The following is a 17881-nucleotide window of genomic DNA, read 5'->3' on the forward strand; positions in this document are numbered from 1 at the left end:
CTCATGTGCTATGCTTACATTTGTGCTAATACCTTACTTTATAAAATGTTCAAGATAAGCAAAGTCTCAGATTAACATGCTGTCTCTTCCCCACTCCTTCATGCATAAACATATGATTATATGAGTATTATTATATGAGTAAACATATGAACATATGAGTAATTATTTAAGTTATCAATATTTATGTATTTAACATTGGTCTCAAATGGTATTTAATATTTTCACATAATTTTTCAGCATCACACTGAGATATGATTGTATTTATGGGAGGTTATTGTAACAAGGAGTCAAACGTCAAGCCAAAATGTCTGAAGCCCTCTAGTGGCTAGTTGTAGAAATGTTAAAAAGCTTACATTCTAAATCTCTACAAAATAGTTTTCGGAATAGTTTTCAGTTGTTTCTACAATAGATTTTTTTTTTTTTTTACATATGATAAGACCCTAGATGGGGAGTTGTTTGTGGTTTTTCAGTGAAGTGATTGTATAAGCCATAGCTATCATTATGCCAAATTTTAATAACAACTGACTGTATAAACTAATTTTCATAGAGTTAAAACAAAATCATGGAGAGCAGTGATTTTCAAAATATTTAGTCTGATGAGTGTAAATGTTGACTGCTGTTTATCAGTATATTGTCAGTTGTTTCATTACATTAGCTACTGATACTTACATTACATGACTAACATAATGTATTAGCTACTGTTTAAGGTAGTTGAAACAGTCTATGTCATACACAATTAAAGCTCTAAATTAATTGCCCGACAATGGTAAAACTAATAAACTTGCACAAGTTATAAAATGACAGTTTAGCATTTTACATAGTAATTAATAAAGCTGTACTTTCCATTTTAGATAGATTAGCATTGTGCTGTTTTAAACTTCAAGGCTTTAAGATCTACTGCATAGACTCTGGATACAATGATTTCACAGGTAATAACATTTAACCAAAAAAGGCTTTAAAACCACATGATAGTACATAAATAATGCCATAGCCATTTATTGTGTATTATATTAATCTCTCAGCTAGTAATAATGGACACAACAGCTGATATGCAAACATTAAATTGATGTTCAAAATCACATAACTAATATGCATTTACAGTATGTTAGGCTGCTCTCACCTCCATAAAAAGGTTCTGGACTTCTGTAGAGATACCAACAGAGGTGGTGCTTAATATGACTTCTCCTCATTCTAAATATGGTTCAGGTGGTAGCTTGAGGTTATTGGCATTTATACTTACATTTATGAATTGAGACGGAGGTTAACTGGTACCTTAGTAGAATAAATAAATTTATATGCAAAAAAAAAATTCTGATAAACTTTGCTAAATAAGACATGCTTAAAGTAACTCAAAACCTTCATATCAAAGCTGCTTCTTAGTAAAAGGGATAGGAATAAAGGAAAATCCAGTCTCTAGTAAAAAGGATTTAACATAATACATTTTAAGTTTAATGTTTTAAAGATAGTTAACAATTTCTTTCTTTGTTTTAAAATAATTATTTCAAATTATTCTGAAACATTCTGTTTCAATTTAAAATATATGCAGTGGATACTGTGTAAGAAACTGAAAAGTTGCTCTTTTAAAAAGTTGCTCAGAAGTGGTTGGCTGCAATATAGTTTTATCCAAATTCTTCATTTGCGGTGTAAACATCATGCTTTCACATTTAGATTTGTAAGGCGATGCTACTTGGCAATACCATTTAATCTGTTACAGTGGCTTCTAAACAATAAGTGTCAATATGTATAACTTTGTTCATAATCTGGGGTAGGCCTACCATTCATTTGTAAATAATGTAGAGAAGTAATGTATCTCACCTTTGTTTATTAGGTCACCTTATTTAATTAAACAATTCATATCCCATTTTTCATTATTTTTACACACCAGCAGACCTGCCAACCTTTACGCATTTTGTGTAGCAGATACGCATTCAGACATCAAAGTACGCTGCTACGATTTGTCACTTCAAAATACGCATTGTAAAAAATTGATGCCTTTGAGTACAACTGTCTGTGCATTTACGCACCAGGCAATGCCCCTATGGGTGTAACCGCATTGGGCAGCAACCGGAGAAAATAATAATTCGACCAATCATAGCACCAGTTTAAAACTCTTCAATGCTACAAGCGGAGAGCCGTCAAAACGGATGTGGTTTTTCTGAGAAAATTAACACATGTATGTGTTGTCAGATATGAAGTTACTGTTTAGTTCATTAGATCTAATTTATGGCAATACATAGAGTTGTTAAAATAGTTTTTATGTTGCCTTTTCAATAAAAGAGTTCTTCATGGTCTACTTGTATGTTGAATAACTAGATATGGTGGTGAGTGAGAACTATGTGCTAAGTAAAAAGTTGTGATGAGTGAGCATGTGAACTTGCGCCTGACCTCGCGCCGTGTCGCTGCAGTAAGTTGCTACTCAAAATTTTTTTCCAATGTTGGCAGGTTTGCACCAGTGTAAAACTCAGACCTTTACAACACATATTAGCAAACAAATTATATGTAAGCCTGTATACAGTTTATTTAATTTGTGGCTCCATTATGTACACTGTTCAAAGTGTAAACCTGTCCAGACGGTTCGCTGATTCCCAGGAGGTCCATTTGGGTGATGAATAATCCACAATACTTTCCCTTGTGCTGACTCTCCTTGAGTACCTTACAGATCAAGAACAACAGATCAGCCTCAACCAGCTCACAAGTGCCACTGACAGGCTCAAAACTAACCTTGACTGCTACCCACAAAATGGCAGTTATGATTTTATCTATATAGTAAATTTCATTGCATCATGGTAGAGGTTTACTTTAAGCTGCTATTATTTTTATCTAGTGATTTTAAACACTGCAGTCTTTTAAAATGCCTAATATATGTTTTTAAAATATTATCATTTGATCTCTTCAACGAAACAGGAGAAAAGGCTGGACCACTGCTAAAGTAAGCAAGCTTAATAAAAATCAGTTTGAAAAGGCTTTAACTCTGAAGAAAGTTTACCATACAGCCAGTCTCTATGCATTTTCTCCATCATGGACACTTGCACCATGCTCCCAGACAATCAGAAAACTTTATTTGTATGCTTCAACAGGATGAATAAAGGATAATGTTCTGCTGGATAAAGTCAGCAGGATTCAAGTGGGACACAGTGGTATTTCATAGACAGTACTGAAAATGTGCTGCACAGTTGGCAAAAGAGAACACAGACATGACACATACAATAGCAGTATTCATGAAATGTCTGGAAATAATTTGTACACATCTTCAGTATTGTACTGTAGTGTATAGGTCCCCAACCAGCAGTTGCCTGAAAATCATGCTTCTTTTTTACCACATCCCAAAGGTGTTCTATTGGATTTAAAACCAGTCACTGTGAAGACCACTGAAATTCCATATTCCACCATATTCATAAAATCTTTGAAATGACCTGCTTTGTTACATGGTGAATTGTTATGCTAGTAATAAACTTAAGAATATGGGTGAAATGGGAATTATGGCCATAAAGGGACGCATATGGAATGCACATGATCAGTAATAACTCAAATAGGCTGAGGCATTTAAGTGATGATTGATGAGTATCTAAATGATGGGTCTACAATGAAGGTTGGGTCCATGGATTCATGCTGTTTGCACCTAATTCTGACACCATCATCTGTGTCCTTCTTCAGAATTTGAGATTCATCAGACCAGGCTATGTTTTTCTAGTCTTAAACAAACTGTTTTGGTGAGTCATCCCATTGAAGCCTCAGCTTTCTGTTCTTACCCGACACAAGTGGAACCCAAGATGGTCTTTGTATTTATAGCCAATCCAACAATACAGCACCACGATGTTCCAGGAGTTCACTGGTACACTGACTACCAGTGGCAGGAATAAAAACCCAGGTCTACATCAGGAGAGCCTGATAAGTTAATCCACTACACAAAGTCCTAAATGTAATTTCAAGGGTTGTTTTTATTAGAATTAGAAAAGGGGAAAAAAACAAAGGGCAAAATAATGTCCCAGGTTTTGTTGAAGATGCGAAAAGTGACCCCAGGACCTGGAAACTAACCATATGGGATAAACAGGTGTCGAACTTGACCAGTACCAATTTATATTGGTACTGAAAAAGGGCTCGTTGGTTCATAAAAGGGCTAGTTGATTTCTTAGTTAATGAGGTGATGGATGCTGCGACATAACTCTCTAGATTCTAATAAAACATCAACAAAAGTTGGCAAATCTCAGAAATCACTGAATCTCCTTGACATATTTGGGTGAAGTCCCATCCAATACAGCATTGGTTAAGCAAAAAGGAAACCTGATGGCATACTCATTAGCACTGTTTTGGTCTGTCATTAGCCCCCACCCCATGTTTCTAGCTAATATACATTCACTGACATAAAAAAAAAACTTCCAGCACAATTCACAGCCATGGCCGGGGTTTGATTACTAGGCAGGGAACCAGGGAAGTCAGTGAGGGGTGCCGTTCCCAGGCCCGGATAAAATGGGATAAAACCAGTGCCAAAAGAATGTGTGGATCATATGATCTGCTGTAGCAACCCTAAATAAAGAGCAGCTGAAGGACAAGAACAATATTTGGTTGCATTTTAACCACGTTTTATTTACAAATATACAGAATGAAATCACGAAAGAGTAGAGACAGAGTAGTTATAGATAATTATAAATAATTAAGTAAGTCTACTATAAATTCTGCTTCACCACTTAGTATAATCAAAAATGACATGGAGCTCAGCATGTGTTGCAGTGAAAATACTAATGACAGCCTGCCACCAACACAAATTATGTTTCACAACTTCATTAAATAAAAAGTATGAAATTCCTTTTATTCATTTTGTTCCAATGTGCACAATACCACAGAGTCGCTTTTCCATACAAATAAGTCCAGTGCTCCTGAACTATTTTGCTGGTCCACATTTCAACTAGAACACAAACTGTATTTCAGTAAAACTTTGACACGTGTGCTGAATTGAGAGTCAGGGGGTGACGGGGTTGAGGAGGTTGCAGAGAACACAACAATCCACTAATTCTTTAACTGAGATCAGTCAGAATAAAAGCTATACCTGTGTATACCTACTGTAATAGAGTCAAGTCACTGAAGCTAGCTGGAATAACATTTCTGTCCAGTCTAACTGGACAATATGTATTTATTAATATATAACATCTGCCATGTAAACCTTTAACCTGGAAAGTATCTTTGCATATTTGCATACTGCCCTGTGAGGAAAGTTTATGTTATAACCGCCTTCTTTTGTTTTAAACTGTTGGAGAAAATTTTGCTAATATTAGCTACTCATGAACACTTTTACTATCCTAACATTTAGTAGAAATTTTGTCTTTGTCTCTTCTACATTAGAGGGTAGGTGTCATGTCAGCCCCAGCAACGGGGCAGAAACTACATTTGTCATCACCCGAGCACATCACAGGACTGGATCATACAGTATGCCCGCATGATTATCTGTTCCTGTGTCTTGTTTCAGTAATTAATAACACTATTTTTTGTGTTTTCTTTGTCAAGCATTTATCTTGTGTGAAATATTATCGCCTGTCTGTGTTTCTGGCCTTGTAATCTTAATTCATGTCCATGCTTCTTACATCCACTTTGTTCCTTTAGTTTTTGTTTGACTTGATAACGAATAGGCTGTATTTGCATCTCCATCTACAATCTGTGACAACAGGGAGAAAAGAGTACATTTTTGATTTTTGAAATATTCACTTCACAAAAAGTCATTTTACATGTCATTTTTGATTGCCTTAAGTAAATACGGTATTAAATTCAAATAATTCAATTATTAATAATTATTTAAGTAATTAAAAGACCACATTTCGGATAACAGAGAGCTGAGAGACAAAAGCAACTGAGAGCCAATGAGAGAATGTGTAGAATTCACAGCAATTTCTGCTGGAAACAACCCACCAGCTTACTAATTAAACTACACAACATTAAACCTGAGTTTTACTAACCCACTTTTAATGGCAACGGCTTGTCACCAAATATAGATATGTTTTTGTAACCCCTTTTTAATATTTAGATTTCGTATTTATTTTCTTTCTACATTTTGTTTCTTAGCATTTGCCAAAGATAAATATGCTCAGTTTCTTATAGATATTAAGTTAAAAACAGCCAATGTTGGAATATTAACTATATATTTTGGGAACTATGAATTGGGAAAATGCAGGCTATCTGAGAGAGAGTTTTTAGAACATCCAAAACTACCTCATATTATTTTGTATTTATATAAATCTGCAGGAGTAGGTAGTAAAATGTGGGATTATGGGAAGAAAATACGCCAATTTGTCCTCTATATATCTGGTTCATTAAAGAGATCTCCTGATGCACACTTTTAAAGATATCTTACTAAAGCTTCTTTACTGAAGGTTATGGCTCAAGATGTTCATTCAAATACACATCTAGAATGATAGATTGCTGGTCAATATACTGGAGTTTCCTTTCAGTACACTGAATTTCTTCCATATTTCTGTGTACATGCTTTGACCAACCTTATCAAGATTTTTTGATCAAGAATACTTGGTGTCCGAGATCTTCTTCCATAGCAGCGTTTTGAGGTTGTTTAACACAAGTGAGTGATGCACCTCCATTTGCGAGGCCAGGCCACTCAGTGTCATGCAGGTGCGAAGTTGCTTGTCCAAGTCATCCATTAAGTCCGATGGTGTCCCAAAAAATAGGAAATCCCTCAGGAGGGCACAAATTTTAGCCAAATTTGGTCGCACTACTTCCATGTTGCACTGTTTAGCCAGGCGGTCACAAGTGGCTGTGCAGTCACTCCCAAATGTGCAGTCAGTGTTTACTTGACAAGCTCGTCCTCTCAGGAATGCCCGTACGGTTGCTTCCGGTACCACACCTCCCAGGTCAGGCATCTTGCAGTCGTAGCTGGTGCTGTAGCCCACACGCTGGGGGGTGGCTTCACACATGTAGAATGTGCCATAGGCACCATGGAAGAGTTCCTCGACCATCTCTAGCAGCCCAATTGAGACTCGTGCACGGCGTGGCCAGGCTGGAGCCAGCCAGTGGTTTAGCGAACTGCTTAGAGCTTTGGGCACAAGAGGTTGGAGCCAGGATGGTATGTTTACACTGAAGAGAGTGCTGTGGGCCACATGCTCTGTGGTGTAAAGCTGACCACAGAACCCCAGAAGACGGGGTGCATGCTCTTTATCCTGTAGCACCAGAGTCAAGACAAACTCATTAATGCGCAGTAGAGCCCACACTGACTTTGCTTCTGCTAGAGATACTTTGCCATCCGCGTTGACATCAGCCAGTGAGACAATACGCAAGACAAGTGAGCCAAGAGAAAGCTGTTCACCCAGACTGTTCTACAGAGAGGACAGATTATTATTAAACTATTCAATTTTCTTGCCATTTTACTGTATATTTACCAGCATTTTTCTTGCCAATAAAAAAAAAATTAAAACAAAAACTGTAGTCAGGCGGTCGATAATTTTATTAAAATGGACAATAAAAGATTTTGCTTTTAGCTATTAGCTATTAAAATTATTGAAAAAAGATCATATAATACAAAACTATATAAATTTGAAATAAATTTAACAGAGACCAATTGTTTTGAGAACTTTGGGTAAAAGATTCAGGAATAAAAAGATCTACTTGCTTGAATTTTATCTGATCTATTTTTGTTTTTTTGCAGGTTTACACACTACTGCTGTCTTTCTTATGATTTTTAAATTTAATGCGATGGGGGAATAATAGATGTAGACACTAGCAAGCAGATGACAATCCAATATTTGTGTAAAAAATTCAATTAACAGAAGTACCTTGAGAAAAGAGTGCAGCATCTCTCGGAATTCATCCATGGACGTGCCACGTGTGGGTTTATCATAGAGACTGGCATCACGCTGAGCATCATGCAATCCACACTTTACTACAACTGCTTTCTCTTTCCACACGCCACTGTATACCTGAAACACACATACACATGTTTGTCTTACTATCCTTGATAACGGTGCCTACATCTAACCCTAATGTTAACTGCACTAACCAACAGGAAACTTTGCAGCTCTTTTAAAATTAAGTAAATTAAGGTTAAAGACGTTTATGTGCATATGCGAGTGTGTTGTACAGTGCCTTGCGAAAGTATTCGGCCCCCTTGAACTTTGCGACCTTATGTTACATTTCAGGCTTCAAACATAATGATATGAAACTGTATTTTTTGTGAATAATCAACAACAAGTGGGACACAATCATGAAGTGGAATGAAATTTACTGGATATTTCAAACTTTAACAAATCAAAAACGGAAAAATTGGGCGTGCAAAATTATTCGGCCCCTTTACTTTCAGTGCAGCAAACTCTCCAGAAGTTCAGTGAGGATCTCTGAATGATCCAATGTTGACCTAAATGACTAATGATGATAAATAGAATCCACCTGTGTGTAATCAAGTCTCCGTATAAATGCACCTGCACTGTGATAGTCTCAGAGGTCCGTTTAAAGCGCAGAGAGCATCATGAAGAACAAGGAACACACCAGGCAGGTCCGAGATACTGTTGTGGAGAAGTTTAAAGCCGGATTTGGATACAAAAAGATTTCCCAAGCTTTAAACATCCCAAGGAGCACTGTGCAAACGATAATATTGAAATGGAAGGAGTATCAGACCACTGCAAATCTACCAAGACCTGGCCGTCCCTCTAAACTTTCAGCTCATACAAGGAGAAGACTGATCAGAGATGCAGCCAAGAGGCCCATGATCACTCTGGATGAACTGCAGAGATCTACAGCTGAGGTTGTCCATAGGACAACAATCAGTCGGTTACTGCACAAATCTGGCCTTTATGGAAGAGTGGCAAGAAGAAAGCCATTTCTTAAAGAAATCCATAAAAAGTGTCGTTTAAAGTTTGCCACAAGCCACCTGGGAGACACACCAAACATGTGGAAGAAGGTGCTCTGGTCAGATGAAACCAAAATTGAAATTTGGCAACAATGCAAAGCGTTATGTTTGGCGTAAAAGCAACACAGCTCATCACCCTGAACACACAGTCCCCACTGTCAAACATGGTGGTGGCAGCATCATGGTTTGGGCCTGCTTTTCTTCAGCAGGGAGGGAAGATGGTTAAAATTGATGGGAAGATGGATGGAGCCAAATACAGGACCATTCTGGAAGAAAACCTGATGGAGTCTGAAAAAGACCTGAGACTGGGACGGAGATTTGTCTTCCAACAAGACAATGATCCAAAACATAAAGCAAAATCTACAATGGAATGGTTCAAAAATAAACATATCCAGGTGTTAGAATGGCCAAGTCAAAGTCCAGACCTAAACCCAATCGAGAATCTGTGGAAAGAACTGAAAACTGCTGTTCACAAACGCTCTCCATCCAACCTCACTGAGCTCGAGCTGTTCTGCAAGGAGGAATGGGCAAAAATTTCAGTCTCTCGATGTGCAAAACTGATAGAGACAGAAACTGATTTGTGATTTGTTAAAGTTTGAAATATCCAATAAATTTCGTTCCACTTCATGATTGTGTCCCACTTGTTGTTGATTCTTCACAAAAAAATTTGTTTCATATCATTATGTTTGAAGCGTGAAATGTGGCAAAAGGTCGCAAAGTTCAAGGGGGCCGAATACTTTCGCAAGGCACTGTATGTGATTATTTGACTTTGTTCTTTGGTTGTCTTTGGTCCAATCAGGTTTTACTCTTAAATATATCTATATAATAATGTACCTTAGCTCAGCAACATAAATATGCTGGCTATGCCACTGCAACGTTTACTTACACTTCTTATACAAACCAAAAATGACTGTTTTGAGTTCTTTGTCTCTCACATCGTTGCCTTAAGTTTGTCTTGATCCACCAAAAAGAATACTTTCTGTGTCACTGTAACTGAAAGCAGTCGAACGTACTGTAGCCCTAAAGGAACTCTCATACACTGTGTACCTTATTGCATATTAAAATGAGTAGGTAGTATGTAGTATATTGCAATGACTAAGTCAAAACTACCATTTAAATGAGTGATAGTGATTGTGAATGTTCACCTGATGTGTAGGCGATGTGGAGAGGCAGCGTTGCAGAGTTAGAGTTTTCTCTTCACACAAAGACTTACACACAGAACCCGAGATAATCCCCTTATGGTAGTGCTCGCACTGATACATACACAAAAAACAAAGTATTCATATTGTAATTCAAAAGCTTATTCCAATTTTTGTGTTAATATACAAAACCATACATGGAATGGCATGCTGTGAAATGCTTTTTATCGCTGTCCGTTTATAAAAAAAAAAAAATATAAGAAAATAGAAAAGGTTTTAAATGGAACATTTTAACAAAATGGAATGAAATCAAATGAGAACATAAGAATAAAACAGGAGTGGGATAAAACAAGTGGAAATAGTACAGTTTTTATATCATCAGCTAACTTTCAGGGTAACCAAAGCAGTCTGATCAGCACACTGAAGCTGAAATTATGTATTATGCACATGATAAATATTGCTCATAAATATTTCAGTATTTTAAACACTCAAGAAACATTTGCTTTATTTAGTCGACATTATTTAGGAGGATATTCTTTAAAAAAAACTACACAATATTACAAAATTTTATAGAATGAAAAATGTTATGTTACGAATGTTATATTTATTATAGCTTTCTGACATGTTGCTCTAGTCTACTAGCTACTTGAACTTGTATTTTTGAAATCTTGAAAGTTTGAGCATTAGAATTTATTGACAAGTTAAAGCGATGTTCAAGACCCAAGGGATTGACATATCCCCTTTCAATTATGAGATCTTCTCAATGCAGCAGTCCTGTTTAAGTTTCTTGTGCCATATTCAGAAATGCAGCAAAGAATCCACATATGTAATGTATTATTGCATAGGTTATTATAATTGTCATGTGTCATTTCATAACATAAGGCAATGTGTTAAATATTCTGGGAACTGTGGTGCAGCAGCTTACAATGAGCATCGTGCAGACATGGCCCCTGCACAGCTCAGAGTAGGATGAGTACTGTATATAGACAACCCAGCTGGTCACCAATACACCCAACCATGCCACCATCAGGTACTTCACCTTCACTGCAGGCATACGGGACTGCAAATTGTGACAAAGAAACAGAAAAAAATCACAGAAAATGGGACAGATACAAAAGGGCAGGTATAAGTAGAGCAAAACATTTGGAATAAAGAGAAACAGGTGACAAAATGACCTTAAACACCTGCCAGCACCCCCTCAGGTAACACACAGATTGATACACACAAACTGAATGAATCACAACAACATTTCCCAGAAAAGCTAAATAATCTTTGTAGCATGTGACATATTCTGCACAATAAGCTGAGTGTGGCCATTTAAAAACGTTTGTAAGGTGCCATAAATTGCATGAATTAAAAAAGTGACTTTCCTAGTAGAGTTTTTGTGTATCTTATTCTTATGCCTGCATGGGATCCCAAAAGCATGCCAAAAGCTATAGTGGCTATGCTAAATTTCCCAGGTATGAAGGAGTGTGTACAATGTGCGCTTTGTGATATGGACTGTACTGGCATACTATCCAGGGTTTATCCCTCACCCACATGCCCAGGATACGTTCCAGATCCACTGTGACCCTATCCAGGTTAAATCAGTGTGTTCAGGAGCTAAATTGAAAGCAGACCTCACTAAATCTAGGCTACAAACAATATTTACATCCATCTATATGCATAATCTAATAATAATAATAACTGCATAAAGACATATCTAGACAAGTAAGCTCCACACAATTATGCACATAGGTATCCTAAATTTGTAGCAAAGAATCTGTAAATTCCATAGAGATCCAGACAGGTCCATATTGGGAACATTTTCACACCTGAAAGCTGCATTTATGTCTGTATAATAAAATGGTTTCCCTTCATACGTTATTTCTCTCAAACTTTAAGTTGCCTTCAGATTCAACCTCAATAATTTAATATTGTGAGGGTCCATTAAACAGCGTAAATTTCAATATAACAATTAATATCAATGACAATATAAATGATAACTTTAAAGATGATAACTTTAAATGAACACTGTCAGTATCACCTGTTAAAACCTGTGTAGATGTTTTTACCAGGTGTATCAATTCGTACAGACTCTTTTTCAAATAAAAACCTACAGTAATGTGCCTTGATTATTTTACTTGCACTTTTACTGTTAAAAGAAGCTACATTTGGTGACAAGTCTTTAAATTATGTGATATTACTATTCAATAATAGCATAACAATTGTAATTTTTTTTTAATTTTAGTCATTTCTGTTAATAATAATAATGATAATAATAATACCAATTATTATAATGATGATGAGAATAATAATAATAATAATAATAATAATAATAATAATACCTTCCTGGGAAATCTTTTTTATATTATTACGTAATTGCATAACAAATAGAAATGTTCCTATTGAAATTCCCCATGCCCACGGTAGACGGGGGTGTTGGGGGGGCTGTATGATAAAAAGCTGGCATACCTGCAGGCCCTTGGGAAGCGGGCACAGCAGCACGAGATGCACGAGCTTGCGCAAGGCGCGTGGCATCTTCTCGACGGTGTCCTCGAGCCGCTCACGTCCTCTCACCGCCATACGTGATGCTGCGACCCGACATTTCGTTCTCTCCCTTTAAACCGAACGGACCTACAAACTGCCAATTAAGAGGGGATTAAAAGGGAGACTTCAACAGCGAGGTTCAATAAGCACTCAAATGGGCGTCCGGAGGCGACGTGTGTTCCTTTTTATGAATGAAACAAAGGCTTTTACTAAGTGTTAAAAACACATCCATTATAGTGCCGCATCGAGCCACGTTCAGGTCTCAAGAAGCTTCCGAGCTTTTATTTATAATGTCGGCTGCTGGAGAATTTGTGTGTACGAGGCCTGAATATCCAACCGTTCTATACACAAACCAATGGCTTTTCTCTTCCTCCCTCGTTGTGATTCGATGGTGTTTTAAAGGGATAGTTGAGCTATGCGTGGGTGGGGGGTGGGGGGTTAGACCGCCCAAAGGAAAATGCGCTCTTAAAGGGATAGTAGAAATTAATTTCCATTTCATATACGATTCAGATTAAATGTGTTTCATGTCTTACTTTTCAAATCCTAAAATAGGAAAAAGGAAAGCAACTCATTCAAATTTGCATTAAAAAATGTTACATTAAAATAATAAATTGAAATAAAAAAGTCTTTTTGTTTTAAAATTGTTATTTATGTTTGAAATGACAATAAAAGCTTCTTGACTTGACTTTTAAATCATATAAATCAATCATAAATATGGACCAAAACATCAGATTTTCACACAAGCATCAAATTAGACAAAGTGAAGCCAATTAAACAAATAACTTAAGTAATGTTGGCTGCATATTCACAGATTCGAGTTTCCCGAGTCAATAACACCTATTTTTTTTATCGTAGTAATGTAGAGAGGCAGCTACAACCCAATTTTCCTCAATATCATAACGCCTACAGTAAGAGACAGATTCCAAGGGACCGTCTGCAAAGTGCAAAACCCGAAAAGCGAATACAAAATGCAGTCAATAACTTCACTGTAATACACTGTATTGTCACTAAACTCAGATCACACTTCACTGATGTCCTGATAGATGTACTACAACACTTATTTTGGGAAAATGTCTTTGTTTATTTTTTATGATTTTTATTGTTTTCATTATGAACAATATACAACAATATACATTTCACTTTTATGTACACTTCAAACATATGTAATCCTGCTGCTTATATAAGAGCTATTAAAGATATCATTAAATGCTATGGCCTCTGTATTTGCTCAGTGCACAATGCACAATACCAAGGGATATGTCCGCTCAGTATTTGTTTGTCTGTCATCCCAAGGCATTTTATGTGGAACCATTTTGTGCAGGTTCCACACTGAATATATAAGGGGGAAAATATCTAAATTATATCTATAAAATATTTGCTTTAAGAATGCATAAATATATTGAAATATTTAATTACTTTAAATGTATCCATAGATAACCTCAACCTTCAGATTATCCACTACAATGTCTACTGTACAGTTTTAAACAATTGAAGTATACTGTAAATCTCACCCAAACAGCAGCCACAGCTTTTGGTAGGTCCTTGTTTCCACAAAAGGAGCAGAAATCTGTGTTTGGAACTGTAAAAAAAAAAAAAAAAAAAAAAAAAAAACAAGAACATGAACATGTTTTGCTTTAGTGTTATCTGACATAATTTAGATAATTTTCCTAACACAGTTTATGTCTGAGATCTTGTTATATATATATATATATATCTATATATATATATATATATATATATATATATATATATATATATATATATATATATATATATATATATATTTTTTTTTTAAATATGGTGACTAAACTGTAATAATGAATAAAATGTATAAGATGTCCAAATAAATTTGGGTTTCACTGTATATATAGTATATACAATATATACACAGATGCTCACACATCTTTCCAGGCTTCATTAATATATTTTCCATAATCTATCTTTTATTACCCAAATTTGTAACAGGCCTTTTCTAAGTCATTCAATTTATTTGACCCTTGGATGGAGTCAACCACAAAAATTTGGCCTTTTTTGTTTTTTAAACAAATGACACGACTGAGGTGCCCTTGAGCAAGGCACCAACCCCCCCCCCCCCCCCCCAACTGCTCCCCAGGCACCGCTGAATAAATGGCTGCCCACTGCTCCAGGTGTGTGTGTGTTCACTGCTGTGTGTGCACTTTGGATGGGTTAAATGTAGAGAACAAATTCTGAGTATGGGTCACCGTACTTAGCCGTATGTCACTTCACTTCACTTCACTAAAATGTCAAAAGCCCTGTACAAGTAGTTGACAATGCTCTCCCTGTTAAACGACAGAACACTTTGGAGCAGTGCCCAGCTATAATCTGTTTCTACCTGGTGCACTCTTAGTTTTGTGTACTGTGAGCATTTTCGGACGAGCTGCATTATCCAGAATGTGATTTGTGGTATAGAGTGTTCATTTGTCAGCATCCCACAGACAGGGAGGGGAGGAGCATTCTGACCACATCCAGGCAGAGTGAGAGAGTAGTAAAGTACTCTTTTGGTCTGACCAGGAACTTTTGATACAACATTTCCTGTAGCATCAGGGTATAGTGTCAGTGGAGTCTTCATTCTTAGGTGTTGCACAACTATGCTTACACCTGTTTCCGTGTACATATGTATACTGAAGGGGTCCTCTTGAAAGTTCTGTATGTACCCAGGCATTTTGTGAAATTTGGTGTCACATTCCTTCATGATATTTTGAGTGAGGTACATATCCATGAACATGTCATCATGAATTCTTTCGCTCTTTCTAAACTCTGAACTAACATTTTTGTTCAGACTTTGTCTTATGTTTCCAGAAATTAGTTCAGGAATGGGTGTTTAAGTTTAATGTAGAAAAATTGGCTAACTTCTTTGTGTAGGGCTCCAGCAATACTCCCTCTTTTTGCAGTTGTTGCTGGTCTGAATTTTCGTTCACTTTTTTTGTGTCCACATGTCCTTGCATGTGTGAAGAAATTACACAGAATCAACATTATATTAATGAAAAGTATGCATTATAAAAAACAATTGTCTCCAACCAATAAGCAAGTGTGGGGAGAATCTGAATGTAACCTAGTTCCATACTGAAATTTGAAAACTGTATTAATTTCCAGTTTTACATATTTTTTATATAATTGTAAAGGGGTGGTAATCCAGTAACATCCACATTACTAACGGGATTAATTTTAATGTAATTTATTTTTTATTTGTTAGGTTAAATTGTTGTATAATACTTTACTTCAGTAAAATAACGTTAATGTTAGGGGTCAGCCTTATACTTTTAACGGTAATAAGGCCTAGAACTTTCCATAGCCATTTATAAAGCATCGAGGCTCATACAGAAGTTTGTTTAAAACCAAACACATTTCCGTGGGTCGATGGTGATTTCATGACAAAACAGAAAAATATTTGATTTGAAATTTGCATTCCATTTTTCTTAACGTTACACGTTATGCGATTAACTTACTAATCAGGCAGACTCCCATAGAAATACTTGATGCTGTGATCCAATTCGTTACATATACTACTGCAAATACATAATATAAATATATTCACTGAAAAACGTAACCATATTATTTTCTATCATGGTAATGAAATTTAAAGTACATGAATTTGATATTAGACATGAATAGATAACACGACACATTAGCTACGTTTAGTACTGTGTTAAAAATTTGCGGGTTCATAATGTGCTGCAAAGGGCGAGTCGTGAAGTTAGCCCGGATATGCTGCACGGGTCATGAAGTTAAAATAGCCTTGCACAAAAAAGACTGCACGTCGTCTGGTAAGCAATCCATAACAGTACAGTGTATTACAATAAAGTTATTTTTTATTTTATTATGAAAATTCTTAAAAATTAAACAAAAAGACATTTCCCCCAAATAAGTGTTGTAGTATAAGTACCAGGACATCAGTGATGTATGAGCTGAATTTGGTGACAGTATTTTTGTATTCGCTTTTCGGGTTTTGCACTTTGCAGACGGTCCCTTGGAATCTGTCTCTTAGGTGTTCGCACATAGAGACTTATGTATTTTGTCCAACGCGGAGGAAAGCTGATATTGAGGAAAATTGTTGTAGCTGCGTTGTAGCTGCCTCTCTACATTACTATGATAAAAAAGAGGTGTTATTTGTGTAGTAACAGCGTTTAGCTCAGGAGTTATTGACTCTGGAAACTCCAATCTGTGAATATGCGGCCAACTTTACTTAGGGACCGGAAGTCAAAATGACCACTAGGGGATGAGCCAGAAACAAGCGTCATTGCAGCTTTAAAGCATTAAATCCTCTAAAAACACGAAAAAACTTATGTTTTTCGAAAACTGAAAACAGTAGTGCGCCACCATCTTGTTTTTCGGCTCTAACTTCTCATTGGGGGTTTCAATTACACTGATGCGTCATATTTATAGCCCAGGGCCTAACGAATCTCACTTGAGCCAATCGGTGCTTGTATTGCAGAGATAGACGGCTGAGAAGCCAATGATGTCATGACATCATTTTTGGGAACCCTCCTTTGACTTTAGCCAATAAGGAGACGATTCCAACGGTATGCAACATGCCACGTCTCCGAGGCCTCATGCTGTGCAAAAAAGTTGCGCAAAGGATTTATTGCGCAATCCTCGACTTTTTCACACTCTCACAGCTCAGGCTGTCAGGTTACAGGCCTTTTTTCACAGCAGACTTGTAGACAGAGAGTCTCTGTTTGTTTTAGGTCTTTTAAACTGAGCATGCAGTCTTTTAATTCAAAGTTATACAGTAAACAAGTACACAAGAAACACATGACCGGACGGACATGTCCGTAGAAAAATATTTTTATTGAAGCCATTTTTGGGTCTTTTGACTTGAATTTTTTTTGGTGAAAGCCAAGACATGTGGCTATGACCCTCAGTTGTTATTTGGTCCCTAACATGTTCCAGAGAAATAAGATTAATCAGTTTATCAGGTAAACAACTTAGGCGGAAATCAAAACCTGCCATTCTAGACTCTGGAACTTTGTGCCAGTAAAGCCTAGAATCAATCTGACACTTGTATCTGAAACTAGAGGATCTCTTCTTTCCAATGAGACCACCCCTCACCCCTGTGTGTCAAAGTATGTGGGACCTGTACCACTTTTTGTTGGGTAGGTCATGTAGGCGAAAAACCTGCAATAGGGTGCGAGATCCCTAAGCTGCTGTGCGCATTTTAATTTCATATTAAAAAAGCTTGTTAAGTGCTATGGATACTAAGCAAGACAATGGATGATCATCGATTAACATAACATGTCGTCGAGAATAAAAAGCAGTATGGAAAAGTTTCATTTTAATAATTCAGGGCTCTCAAGTATCATGCATTTAGGTGACAGTCACGCATTTGGGTCTTTTCTCACGCTCTCTCGAAACA

The 17881-nt window shown here is 36.6% G+C and overlaps 1 protein-coding gene across 2 annotated transcripts; it reads right to left on the reverse strand.

Moving 5' to 3' along the window:
* Positions 1–2250: 2250 nt before the first annotated feature.
* Positions 2251–12901, reverse strand: dipk1b (divergent protein kinase domain 1B). 2 transcript variants are annotated; one of them, XM_027152903.2, is made up of 6 exons: positions 12433–12901; positions 10904–11038; positions 9985–10092; positions 7770–7913; positions 6483–7313; positions 2251–5647 (listed from the first exon to the last, which is right to left on the reverse strand). In XM_027152903.2, the coding sequence occupies exons 1-5, from the start codon at positions 12541–12543 to the stop codon at positions 6501–6503; spliced, it is 1311 nt and encodes a 436-aa protein (XP_027008704.1). In that variant the 5' UTR covers positions 12544–12901; the 3' UTR covers positions 2251–5647; positions 6483–6500. The 2 variants fall into 2 exon arrangements, with proteins under 2 accessions (XP_027008704.1, XP_027008703.1); XM_027152902.2 differs by having other exon boundaries at positions 2251–7313.
* Between the last annotated feature and the right edge of the window lie 4980 nt (positions 12902–17881).

This window comes from Tachysurus fulvidraco, chromosome 21 (assembly GCF_022655615.1).
Source record: "Tachysurus fulvidraco isolate hzauxx_2018 chromosome 21, HZAU_PFXX_2.0, whole genome shotgun sequence".
NCBI classification, from domain to species: Eukaryota; Metazoa; Chordata; class Actinopteri; order Siluriformes; family Bagridae; genus Tachysurus; species Tachysurus fulvidraco.